Source organism: Diadema antillarum, unplaced genomic scaffold, assembly GCF_040938485.1.
Source record: "Diadema antillarum isolate AM-2024a unplaced genomic scaffold, OU_Dant_1.0 scf00000146, whole genome shotgun sequence".
Taxonomy (NCBI): Eukaryota; Metazoa; Echinodermata; class Echinoidea; order Diadematoida; family Diadematidae; genus Diadema; species Diadema antillarum.
This window is the reverse complement of record NW_027271035.1, coordinates 2,455,978-2,468,808: the sequence shown is the minus strand read 5'-3', so window position 1 is coordinate 2,468,808 and position 12,831 is coordinate 2,455,978. Positions and strand designations below refer to the sequence as shown.

General features: G+C 38.9%; 1 protein-coding gene across 1 annotated transcript; it reads right to left on the bottom strand.

The window, feature by feature from the left end:
* Positions 1 to 1,498: 1,498 nt before the first annotated feature.
* LOC139721641 (uncharacterized) lies at positions 1,499 to 11,027 on the bottom strand. Its single transcript, XM_071632971.1, has 3 exons — positions 11,002 to 11,027; positions 7,356 to 7,757; positions 1,499 to 1,733 (listed from the first exon to the last, which is right to left on the bottom strand). The coding sequence occupies exons 1-3, from the start codon at positions 11,025 to 11,027 to the stop codon at positions 1,499 to 1,501; spliced, it is 663 nt and encodes a 220-aa protein (XP_071489072.1).
* Positions 11,028 to 12,831: the final 1,804 nt, after the last annotated feature.

Below are 12,831 nucleotides of genomic sequence, written 5' to 3'. Positions count from 1 at the left end.
TACATGAATGTGTATATGTACAATGATGATACAGAAACCAATAAATCAAATCAAATCAAATCAAAACGGTTCATGTTATACGATGTGATGAAGTGACTCAAAAGATGCACATTTTTAATCATTCATACTCCACGTAGAAGATAGAAAATAATATAGGCCTACGTGTTACAGAAAGTAAAACTCATAAGGCTATTACGTGATTTGCATAAGCAAGGAGTATTACAATTTAATGTCTGGTACAGCTTAAACACAATCGAAGTGGACATTACTTGTAGGCCTACATCGAGAACTTGAAGTGAATCAAATCATCACAATATGTGAAAACACACCTGTAGGCATGATTTGCACATATTATGCGCGTGTATACAAAACTTATACCAGTCATGTATAGGATTTCCAATTGATAGGCCTATCATTGCTTAAGTATGACAAGAAGATGACAGCCAAGAGGCACAAGGGCGAAATATGGAAGTAGAGCCGCGATATGCTACAAAGTACTTAGTACGAAATGTTATATATTTTTGTGTGTTTGAGAGTATCGCGTGGCTCAACGTCAATAAGTTTAAAGTAAGCTGCTTATGGTACCATTTGCTAGATTTTTTTTCATTCAAAAGCAGCCTCATGAGGAACATGATGCAAGCTATAAATGTTCAAAAAGCCTACATTCTACAATTGTATTTCACTTTTCAATTATCTTTGAAACCTATCAATTCTTATAGTAACAGGGCCCATTGAATTCTCAGTCTTGAATTGACATTATGCTGTAGACTTCATCGTATCAATTCCAAATCACAGGCTCTATAAAACAGTATAATTTGTGCAGTTTGACATACAGTAAACCCTACGCTTATACGCAGAGACATATCCACAATCTAATCGGACGTCATTAATAAGGCACTAAGATTCTCTGAGACACAAGTTGAGCAAACACAATTTAATATTGTTCTATGATAGAAAAATAAATGTTGATACACCTTCAAAGGGATGTTTCCAAGGTATGAGATTAAAGCCGCCATGTCTCTGCCTGTAACTCGGAATCGTCCGCTCGTCTGTAATGAAAAGACGATAAACGGGGGCGTTACCCCCCCTTGAGTATTTTCCCCTCCCCAACCTGGTTAAAAAAATAAAATGTCAAATTTGAGTAGAATGTCAATAACTTGCTCTATTAGTGGTTCACAAGAATGACGTGCCGATATATGCCGATACTGGCTAATACAACCACCGATATACTTGTTCATCATTGCCTTTTCATACAGACTTGTTTTATGACCATCGAATGAATGAGATAAGTACACGTCTTAGTCCTATCATAGGGTTCTAAAGCTTGTATTTCCTCTCCTTGCTAGTTTTCAAACACTAACTTGTGACTCATTATTAACCTAAACATCGCCAAAGATTGCCATACCCGTCCTGACACTGTCTTTAAAGAGTAGTTACCGAGGAATACAAACTAGCAATTAAAGCAACGCTAGGTAGGGAATAGAAGAACCACACGAGCTTAAAGCTTAAAGGCTGCCATCTCGTCATAATATTGTTGAGTGGCGTCGATGCATTTAATGGTATCCGGTTTCATCTCGCTCCGGGGTGGCGCCGGCTTCGGGGTCTGGAACCCGGTGCTCTTTAAGGTCATCTCGTGCATTTTCTCCTGTAAAGGAATCAAGCATCGCCACGTCTTGACAATATCCGCGCTCCCGTCCCACTCCAGAAGGGCATCAGTGTACGGCATGCCGGTGTCACAGGCGATCCGTTCCGGCCAGTAGATAAGTTCCGCCGGAACGAATCGGCGGAATTTTGCCAGTATATCGGATCCCCCGGATTTTTGTCTCACCGCCGATACGATCCCCCACCGCCGATTCGATCCGGGTCTCTACCGTACAATTATACAAAGTGGTAATGGGGAAACACCCCTTCAGTAAAATGTACTCTTCCAGTGTCCCTCCACAACCAAGGAACTTCTGGGCTCACACCCATAAATATTTCCCCATAGGGATGTGTGTTAAAAATCAAATTCCAAAAAATTCTGTAAAATAGCTGGGAGAAATGAGGTGTTTCAGCTTCACTATAATCTGGATAAGTTAGATATACCCTTTCATCCATCAAATTTTCAGGGTGGATTCTTCAGTTCAAATTCTGTCCAGGGGGCCGCAAAGCCAGACTACGAGTTCTTGTCACTCAAAAAAAAATCACCCATTTTCCGTACACGAACTCAATGAAATAGATAGTCCCCTCTAATTCCACCAGAAAAGCTTTCATCATTCAACCAAAATGCAATTTGTAGAGGAATTCATACTCAATATCTGCAGCTATTCAGTTTTTTTGCCAAACTACATCATTGATTTTTAATTAATTTTTTTCTTCATTTTTTTTTTTTTTGGTATCTTTGGTACGAATTTGTGAAGGGGTCTGGGACATTCCATTGTATTTACGGGTGTGAGTCCTTCTCCAAATCTCTCTGACCAGCAAGTCGAACAAAGTTGCCAATTTGAGACCCGGACTGTACAAAGCGATTCTTTTTTTTTCTCCCTAATCTCATGGTGGCCATGATACAGTACATGCACGCACCGGGTACCGATATGACGTTGGTCATGCCAACCTCTCTCTGACGTCTGATTTGAATCGTCTTGAACAGATCGAATGAGTTACTGTATAGTCGGGATGTTCGGCATGCTTCATGTTAACTACTGTACTACAAGGAGCTTCATATTAAATACAATATGAGCTCAAAGAGCCCACCTTCATTTTAATGATTTTCAGCGCTCAGAATCTAATCATTTAGTACGATATAACGACCCATATAATCGCCAACGTCTATACATGCATTTTTTTAAAATTATTTTTTAAATCAGTTGTAACAACTTCAAATGACGGGGTGAATTTTGTTTTTGTGTGTTCAGTTGTCTTTGTTCTTTTTTGTGTCCGTGTGAATGTGCACATGAAAGTGTGTGTTTGTGTGTGGGGGCGGTCTATCTCTTCTGGGTTATTAATGTCTTACACAGAGATAACTTCAAACAGGAAAGGTATTCTAAAGGGATACTATAGTTTTAGTTGAGATGGGCGATTGAAAATTTAACGTTTTGCAAGATAATTAGAAAGCACATATTAGGCAAAGAGTATTAGTTTTAACCTGGATATTTCCGGTAACAAGCTGATTTATTTCAGGACAGCTCCAAGAATGTGTCTAAAATAACATAGTTAAAGCCCTCATAAATCCTCTTTGAGCGTTTTCCGCAATCCAAGATGGCGTCCAAAATGGCCCCCATTTTCCAAAATTCTTATAACTGTACAACCAGGTAGCCCAAATACAAAATTTAAATGCCTAAATATATGTTTTGAAGCATGAAGAACTCAATGAAATTGTTGAAGCACGCAAGTGCCACAATCCAAGATGGAGTCCAAAATGGCAGCCATTTCCTCTTTTTTTTTGCGCATAACTTTGCAAGTAGATTTCACCTGTGTACACTTCAGATGTCGAAATATACATTTTGAGTCACAAGGAATCAAATAAATTACTTTTTCAGAGATTCTGAAGCAAACATAAAGCGCTTAAGCACTTTCAGAAATCCAAATTGTGTCCAAAATGGCCGCCATTTCCTGTCTTTCTCATAACTCTGCGACTATGTAACCCCGATACGCACTGAAATGTCTAAATATACATTTTGAGACATAAGTAACCCAATAGAATATTTATTCAGAGCTCTTGAAACACCGTGACGTAAGTACAAAAAAAAAACACCAAATAAACAAAACAAAACACGCGAGTTCTTCCCGGAACCCAAATAGTGCCCAAAATAGCCGCCACTTCGTTTTATCAACACATTGCTGTTTTTAGCTTGTTTCAAAAGACAAATAAATTCAATGTAATCTTAAAGATTCAAAAACTCTGAAGGTCCAGCGGAATCTTTGCCTTAAATGTGCACAACATGGGTATGGGTTGAGTTGGATTTATCCCCCCCCCCCCCCCGCTCTCGGAGAAGGAGGGAGTTTAACGACGATCATAAAAATGCAAGAACACTCTCCAGTGTAAAGGGGTTTCCATTTCCCATATCTTCCACTAGCTTATTGCTTGAATATGCTAGTTTTTATTCTACTCACACTTTTGATAGAAAAAGAAATGTAGTATTTCATCAACAATGTTCACCATAAAACCCGAGCTTTTCAGGTTTGAAAAAAAAAACCCTCCCTCTTATGGGAGGGTGCATCACCTCCTACACCTCCCCCGCATATTTCCCTGGGTATGTATATCTTCTTACTTTATGATAAAAACAAATAAGAAATATTTCAACAAAAGAGAGCGCTAAATCTCTGAGTTTCAAGTTGGAAAATGACAAAATTTCCATCGTTTGGGAAAGAATATTCTCCTCCCGCACCCCCTCCCGACACTATCCTGAATATATATTTTTTCCATTCTTTTTAACAGAAAACAAATATCGAATATTTCACCAAAAGGGTGCACCAGATCTCTGAATTTCAAGTCTGAAAATACGAAAAATATCCCTTGTGTGGGAGGAGGGGGGGGGGGGCAACCCTATACCACCGCACCCTTCCATGAATATATCTTTTTGTTCCCTTCTGGTGGAAACAAAAAAATCTAATATTTCACCAATAGGGTGCATCAGATGTCTGAATATCAAGTCTGAAAATGCAAAATCTCCCTCATGTTGGGGGGGGGGGGGGAGGGTTGATGCCCCTTCCAAACCCTCCTGTTGCCCGTTTCTCTGAATACTACTTTATATTTTTCTTACTCTTTGATGGAAACAATTCAATATTTTACCAAACGTGTGCACTATCATGTTTCATCTTCAAGTCTATAAAAAAAAGAGAAAAAATCCCTCGTGTGGGAGGGGAGTATCTCTCCTCTATGTACCAACAATTACAAGTGTCATATCCTCTGATTTCTATCTGTTATCTATCTAATCTACATGAAATGAATGAAATAACTTAATCACTATGTTTTTAGTTGGAGCAATAGACTGCAACAGAGAAATTTACTGTCATGTGATGAATTGCACATTATTTTGTGGCACATGTAATATACACTTATTTTGAACATGTATGTAGTACAGATACCAAAAAGAATTGTTTTTACTTCCTAGGTGATAATTGACAGTTTCAAATGGAGCTCACCTTATGGTAGACATCATATGCGTTGGCAAAAAAAAAAGAAAGAGGCTAGCACTAAATTTTCATCTCATGTGCCTAAGGTGACGAAAATAGGCCATATGGTCAAAAATATCGCCTTCTAGTAGGCTGTCTGTTTAGCAACAAACATTTGACAAAACAAATGGTGAAATGTTTCTCTCGTAACAAGGACACACTCCTTGATTCCAACATTCAAATCTTTAATTTGTATACTTTACACATAAGAACTATTTTTAACTAAAAAAAAAAAAAGGTTTTGGAATAATTTTTCGGATGAAAAATCACATGTTAATCATATACTGATATGTATTTACATAATCGTGAGATAAAATTGTTATTGCCGGACATTTTACACGCCATTTTGCATGCTAGGAAAAGTTCGAGCGGTTTTATCGGTATACTTGCGTGCTTAAACATCTCTTAATATGATTTGTGTGTGTGTGTGTGCGTGTGTGTGCGTGTGTGTTCTGCAAGCTTCAAAACATATATTTAGAAAATCAAATTTGGTATATGGATTACCTGGTTGAAAGGTTATAAGAATTTCAGAAAATGGCGGTCATTTTGGACGCCATCTTGGATTACGGTACTTGTGTGAGTCAACATTTCTTAATTTTCATTGAGTTCTGCATGCTTCAAAACATGATATATTTAGACACTTAAATTTTGTATTGGGCTTCCTGGCTGAAAGGTAATAAAGATAAACAGGAAATGGCTGCCATTTTGGAGCCGTCTTGGATTACGGAACTTGAGTGAGTCAACATCTCTTATTGTGCATTTCATTGAGTTCTTCATGGTTCAAAACATGATATATTTAGACACCTAAATTTTGTATTGGGCTGCCTGGGTGAAGGGTAATAAAGATATTCAAGAAATGGCGGCCATTTTGGATGCCATCTTGGATTGCGGTACTTGTGTGCGTAAACATCTCTTAATATGTATTTTATTGAGTTCTTCATGCTTTAAAACATATATTTAGACATTTAAATTCGTATTTGGGGTCCCTGGTTGAAAAGTTAGAAGAATTTCAGGAATTGGCGGCCATTTTGGACGCCATCTTGGATTGCGGAAAACGCTCAAGGAGGATTTATGAGGACTTTAAGCATGCTATTCTACACATATTTCTTGACCTATCCTGAAAAAAAAATCAGATTGTTACCAGAAATGTCCAGGTTTAAGCCTATTTTGACCTAATGCTCTTGGACTATATGAAATATTGGAGAGCATGTACGATTCTAAGAGAAATTCAAAGTACATTATACAAAATCGGTTTGGACTGAAAAAAAAAATACATGTGTAGTGGGCAGATAAGGTGGGTCCATCCTTTAGTTAAGGCCTCTTTGTTTATGGATGTAATAGCAATTTGAAGCAAATCTGTATCAAATGAACTTTGAATTCCTAAAAGAATTCCATGCTCTTTTATATTGCAGGGTTTTATTATTTATTTGTTGATTGTTTGTTTAGTTGGAAACCTGAACCCCATTTCTCATTCAATACTGTAACATCCATTTAATCTTGAATGCCTTCCATTTTCATGATAGTGACTGCGGCCCCAAAACAGATCTTCTGTGTAAAGAAAGTAGATTGCATGCAAAATATGGGGTATCAAAAACTCAGGTAAATTTTTGACTTCTAATAATACCCTAACTTGAATATCCAAACAGTGCACCTGTGTCCAAAATCTGGTGTTCCACAAAAAAAAAGTTACATTATCTCTTCGTACACATTAAGTTTCATACATACACGTATATGCATTATTTTAATGGAAAATACATATTACATGCAGATCCAGATGATCGACTCGTACGTATGTGTGCATGCAATTTAGCTAATACATTGTACAGTAATATATTTCTTCGCGCCACTTGTTCGAGCGCAATTTAAGTACGAGGCTATAGTATAATCAAAAGCACATTATCAGAACGTAAACATAGGTTTGTCATCAATATCATTTAAGAAATTAAGAAATAGCTTGCTTACATTTTATTTTTCTTGGGGGGGGGGGGGGCTAGTATAGGCATCCATAATAAGCAGATATTGTTTTGTTTTTAATGAGGCCTACTCGCACAACCCGGATAGGATCGGCGGTTGCTGAACGTTTCTGCGTACTGCCTATTGTGCGGTATATTCGTTTTGGCGGAACCTGACTGAATTCGACTGAATTCGGCCAGTATATCGGTTCCCCCGGATCCCGGAACGATTCGCCTGTGACACCGGCAGCCTCGCACAGCTTCGGCAGATACAGCGCCGGATTCGTGGCCAAATCGTCAGAATCGATCACAGTCGGGTTCGGATCGATGTTCTCTTGGACGTGCTTCCACAAATCGTACTGACACTTGTACGTATATCCAGGCATCATGAACGGAACGTCCTTGGTCATATCAAAGGTTTCCTCCACCAGCTGTATGCCTGCTGACATTCCCTCCGTCATTTGCTTGAAGAGCAGCCGACGCCATGAGGGGAACATGCAATCTGGGCGTCGGATAAGGAAGACGTGCTTGAAGTTAGCCTCCTTGCTGGGCAGCACGTCGTAGAAGTCTGTGACCGCATACGCCATGTCCTTAATGACGTATGACTTGTCTGCTGGTAACGAGTCTAGCTGCATTCTTGCACTGTCGCGTCTGATTGGCCAGAAAACAATGCACAAGAATGATCATGGTCGTTAAACAGATAAATAACATTTTTTTCTTAATCACTACATTGTTATAGAGTCATTTTCGTTGTTGACAATAACTTAGACGAAACAATGACCTTGACAGCCTAAATTAGCGTAATTTTATCGGGACAAAATACCACTGCATGTACCTGAATGTCTAAGGTAACCCGGCTATCCCAGATATGACACTGACAGAATTTAATGCTGCCGAAACTCTGAATAGTAACTCACAACAATATTGGGCATTTGCGGTTTGCCATTCGGTTAGATTCGCATTCCTTTGAAATGGCATGGCCTTGAAATACAAAGAAATGTAAAGTACTTGATGTCCATGTGTGTGTTATCAGTCTTGATCACATGCAAATCTTTTCAGATCAGCAAATCTTTACGAAAATGTAGAGGTTGGATAACGGGTAGCGTATCAGATCAGTAACTCATAAAGGATAATAATATGGTGTATAAGAGCTCCTCATCACGACAGTCATATCTGGTAAATGGAATGGATGAAGCGGATCACCAAATGCATCCAAAACGCCTAAGCAACCGCGACGCACACGCGTGTTGACGAATTAATGAATTCAGGCCGTGTCAAACCTTTCCGAGCAAGCATTGCGTGTGACTTATGAAGAACAATTTTTACTACGCGGAGGTCCCCGGAATGAGCCGCACATGACAGTACCTAGCACGTATCTCACCCGTAGTCACCCGGAGGTGTGCATGCAAATCTTTTTACCCGCAACCATGCTTAGGCCCTGTCACACCTTTCTGGGCAAGCTATGCAGGCTTGTTGCGTGTAGGGATTTTCCAGCATACCGGAAATTTCTGAGGGCGACCAAGGATTTGGGCGAGTTAGTGCATGTGTCTTACCTGCTGGACGCGTTCTACTTAAATTCTACTTGCCGGTATACTGTGTGACATTTGTACAAGTCGCACGGGGGCTGACAACTCAGTGACGGAATTCCTCTAAAGGAATGGCAGAAGTCCTACGGAATGTCATTATCTTGGCTGCATACGGGGACTGCGATGTGCCTGCGTGGGAGTTGCCTGCGAAGTGCTGCCGCTAAGGGCCTCCTACTGGAGTTCTGCGTGGACCTCTCCGGGCATCCCGCCACTTACCCGGAAAAAGTTTTGGTCATGCTCAAAACTTGGCTGCGGTTAAATCGGACTTGCGTGAGCACCTCCGGGCAAGTACAGGCGAGATACGGGATACTGTCAGGTGCGGACCAACTGTGGAGAGCTCCAGGGAGCAAATTTGTGTCCCCGCAAGTCAAGCCGCAAAACTTCCCCAGGTACGATATAACAAGGCCTTGAGCATGCTCAAAACTTGTTCCGATCGTGAGTCGTGGAGTTCACTCGCAGAAGTACACGCAGAACACCAGTAGGAGACTCTCACCGGCAGCACCTCATAGGAGCTGGCTCTCACGCAGATCACAAGGAATGCGCGCAAGTAGAAGCTAAGTAGCACGCGTCTAGTAGGTAAGAAACAAATGCGAAAATTGCAAACATTCTTGTTCGCCCGCGGAAAATCTTCTACGTGCTGGAAACTACCTCCTCGCCACAAGCCCGCGTAGCTTGCCCGGAAAGGTGTGACACGGCCTTCAGCAATTAGTATTCAGAGCACAGTGGTTTAATTATAGAAGCAACATCTTTGGTCCTACCTGTAAAGCCTGATGAAGTTGAAGATCTTTCATCTTTTCGGCTCCGCTTTGATTCTGGTTCTAGGCCAAATGTAAGCCTTCTCTTTGCTGGTATTTGCCTTGGAAAAACTGGGAACAGGAAACCATACAAGTAATAGGAGAAAAAAATACAAGCCGAGTGTTTTCAAACACACAAGAAGCATACATGTACTTCAGATTTATAGCCTTTCTCAAATGAATATTAAGGGAGATAAATTTCAACAATTACAAATCCATTCACTGTTTTGCCTGTAGGAGGAGAAATTACTAGTTTTCATAAATGATCATATAAATCAACCTGCAAATGAAAACAGCAATTTTCTAAATTCATTGTTTTCATATAAACATCTTAAACAAGTTAAAGGTATGATTTTATTTCTGGGAAAGAATGTATTAGCATATTCTTCACATCAAGGGCCAGCAGGAAAATAGCTAGGTGTGGATTGTTGACTACAACTAAACATTTTGTCATAATTCAATATCCTCACTGTCAGACAGATGTTGGCAGAGTTTATGGTCTGGTTTGAATGACCTGCAAACTTTGTCTTACCTGTGACATGTTTTGAACTAGGACAGCCTTCCCCCTTTTGTGCAGGACCAAATGAAAGCTTTCTCTTTGCTGGTATTTGCCTTGGAATGGCATCTGAAAGGGGGGGGGGGGAACAGCATAATTAAAAAAAAATACACATTTGAGGGTTCTCAAGCACATATAAAGCAAAAACTATAGATTATATCTTTTGTGTTTTGGTGGAATGAAAATACAGGAAAAAAATAAAAGGCATTATTATTTAGCCCAAACTGTGTCTTGCCCATGAACGTAGAACAAGAATTGTTATTTTTCTCACTTCTAAAGTCTGTTGACCTTAGATTTTGAGATGATCTGTCATGAGATGAAAGGTATGAAACGATCCATTCAAATTGGCTATGCCTTGTTGAATGGATCATACGTGTATTACACCTTTCACCTCGAGAAATATTCAGTCCATTGCACTCATAAACATTAATTAGTTGTACACTTTGGGATATATATTCTGTGTATCAGCCCCTGTACTAGAATGATTGCATGGCCTTGAGACCCTGGATTAGTGTTCTCGTCAAGATCTCATCATCTTCTGATTTATCTTGCTGCAGTATGAAAGGCACATTGGAAAGTCCATTCTTGCAAATTCTATACCAAGATGTACATGACATAAAGATTTAACCCATTGCCATCGAGAATAGCTGAATCCCACAGGTTTAGTAAACACAACGACCACCCTGTTCCCATAAGTAACGGGTAAAGTATGTGAAAGTGTTATGTAACACAGAATAACTATTAGAGACAATACACCTTTCTACATAAATTGTATTAACATCTATTCCCCACTGTTCTTATACATTGCAAGATTTCAGGGTCGCAAAAGGGATCTTCAAGTCCTTTAGGCTGGTGCCGTTAAGTACATGTATGCGACTAAATGGTACAATTAATGGCGATCTTAATGTAGTTCAGAATACCACCCTGTCATAAATATCTACTTGTAAAACTGGTCCTACCTGTGATATTTGCTGAAGTTGAACATCCTTCCCCCTTTAGGCTCTGCTTTGACTTTGGTTCAAGACCAAACGTAAGCTTTCTATTGGTTGGAATTGGTCTTGGAACTACATCTGGAAGGGGACAGCAATACAACAGATTTACATCAAATGTTAGAAAAATATATGCACAGTGTTTTTTTAGCACACATAAAGCAGGACAATCCCACAGCTACTCATGTTACACTTTGAATGCAGATTAAGGTTGGCAAAATCGATGTTTTTTTTACATTGAAACTTGATAATGAAATGCTTCATTATTTCCAGGGAGTGCACACATTACACTGCCACACAAAGAGATGCCAAAATATAAGAGATGATACCGGATGGCCCAGAAAGAATATTACAAAAATCAATTCTAAATTACAAAGAATTGAATGACTGAAAAAATGTATTGTTTGTAGTATTTGATATAAAAATATTTGCAGTTTCCCATCAAGATAATCAATTTTCATAAAGGCATATTAATTCTTTGGCCATTTTACTGAAAAGTAGTGATTTCAAAAAATCACTTCTTTGGTCTACGAATTCAGTCTTGACTGAGCATTAGTGATTCATGACTCATGACAAATACAAATTGAAATTGCCTGTGCTAACCTTTAAAAAAAGAAGAAGAAAAGACTGGCTACTACTTATGGGATTGATTTTGTAACTTTTTGATTGGGATTACAAACAGTAACAGCCAGTCTTTGTGTTCGTTTTCTATAGGCTAGCAAAGGTCATTTATGTTGAGATTTAAAGTCATGAATCGCTTATGTTCAGTCAAGAATGAATTCGTAGACCAAACAAGTAAAACATGTTGAAATCGCAACTTTTCAGTAATAAGATGATCAAAGAATTAAAACACCTTTATGAAAATTGATTACCTTGGTGCCAAATAAAACTTCAAATGTTTTTCTACTGAATACTACAAACTATAAATTCATTCAGTCATTCAATTCTTTAGACAGTAATTCAAAGTTATTTTGTAATATTCTTTCTTGGCCACCCAGTATTATAAAAAAAAATAGAAATGTCGCTATGGCGACTGATGCCTCAGCCATAATGCATGATTCTCTCAATAGGCGTATAGTACAATGTCCTCACAATGTGTGATCTATGACAGTTTCACATAACTGGCAAAATATTGAAATGGCAGGTTTGTCAGAAATGTCTTGAACTGGAAATTTCCCAGAGAATCTCCATTAGGTAATGCATGTATTAAGTTTTAAAACTAATAATGCAAACATTGCATATATATACTAGTATATGAGGGGAATAGTAAAATTTTGAGGAGTTTACCTTGACCTTTGACCCCTGACTATTGACCCATGACCCCTACATTCCCTAGATAATCCCTGCCCGTCAGTACATGCGTATGTACCAAGTTCCACGAAGATACATTGAACCATTTGCGAGAAAAAGTGATATTGCAACAATTTCACCTAACCTTTGACCATTTGACCTTTGACCTTATGACATGAAACTCTCTCTGGAGAATCTTTACGCATTAGTACATGTCCACACCAAGTTTCAAGAAAATACCTTTGGGCATTGCATAGATATGGGGGAAATTGCAACATTTGTAGCATTTGACCTTGACCTTTTGACCTTTGACCTCTTGCCAATGTCACTAAAATCTACTCAACTAATTGTCCCATCATACATCATCCTTGGACCAAGTTTAGTGAAAGCTGCTTCATCCAGTTTTGAGTTATCACGTAAACAGATAAATTTTAGGATTTGACCTTCATCTTTGACCTTTGACCTCTGTCCGATTTCACTGAAAAACTAATCAAGTAATTGTCCCATCAT

What these genes read in the sequence shown, in the direction of transcription:
- LOC139721641 (XM_071632971.1), bottom strand. Translation starts at nt 11,027, where the DNA reads ATGTTCAACTTCAGCAAATATCACAG. An exon ending in AACTTCAGCAAATATCACAG is followed by an intron (nt 7,758 to 11,001) that starts GTAGGACCAGTT and finishes CTGGCCAATCAG; the next exon opens with ACGCGACAGTGCAAGAATGC. An exon ending in CTGCCGAAGCTGTGCGAGGC is followed by an intron (nt 1,734 to 7,355) that starts TGCCGGTGTCAC and finishes GATCGCCTGTGA; the next exon opens with CACCGGCATGCCGTACACTG.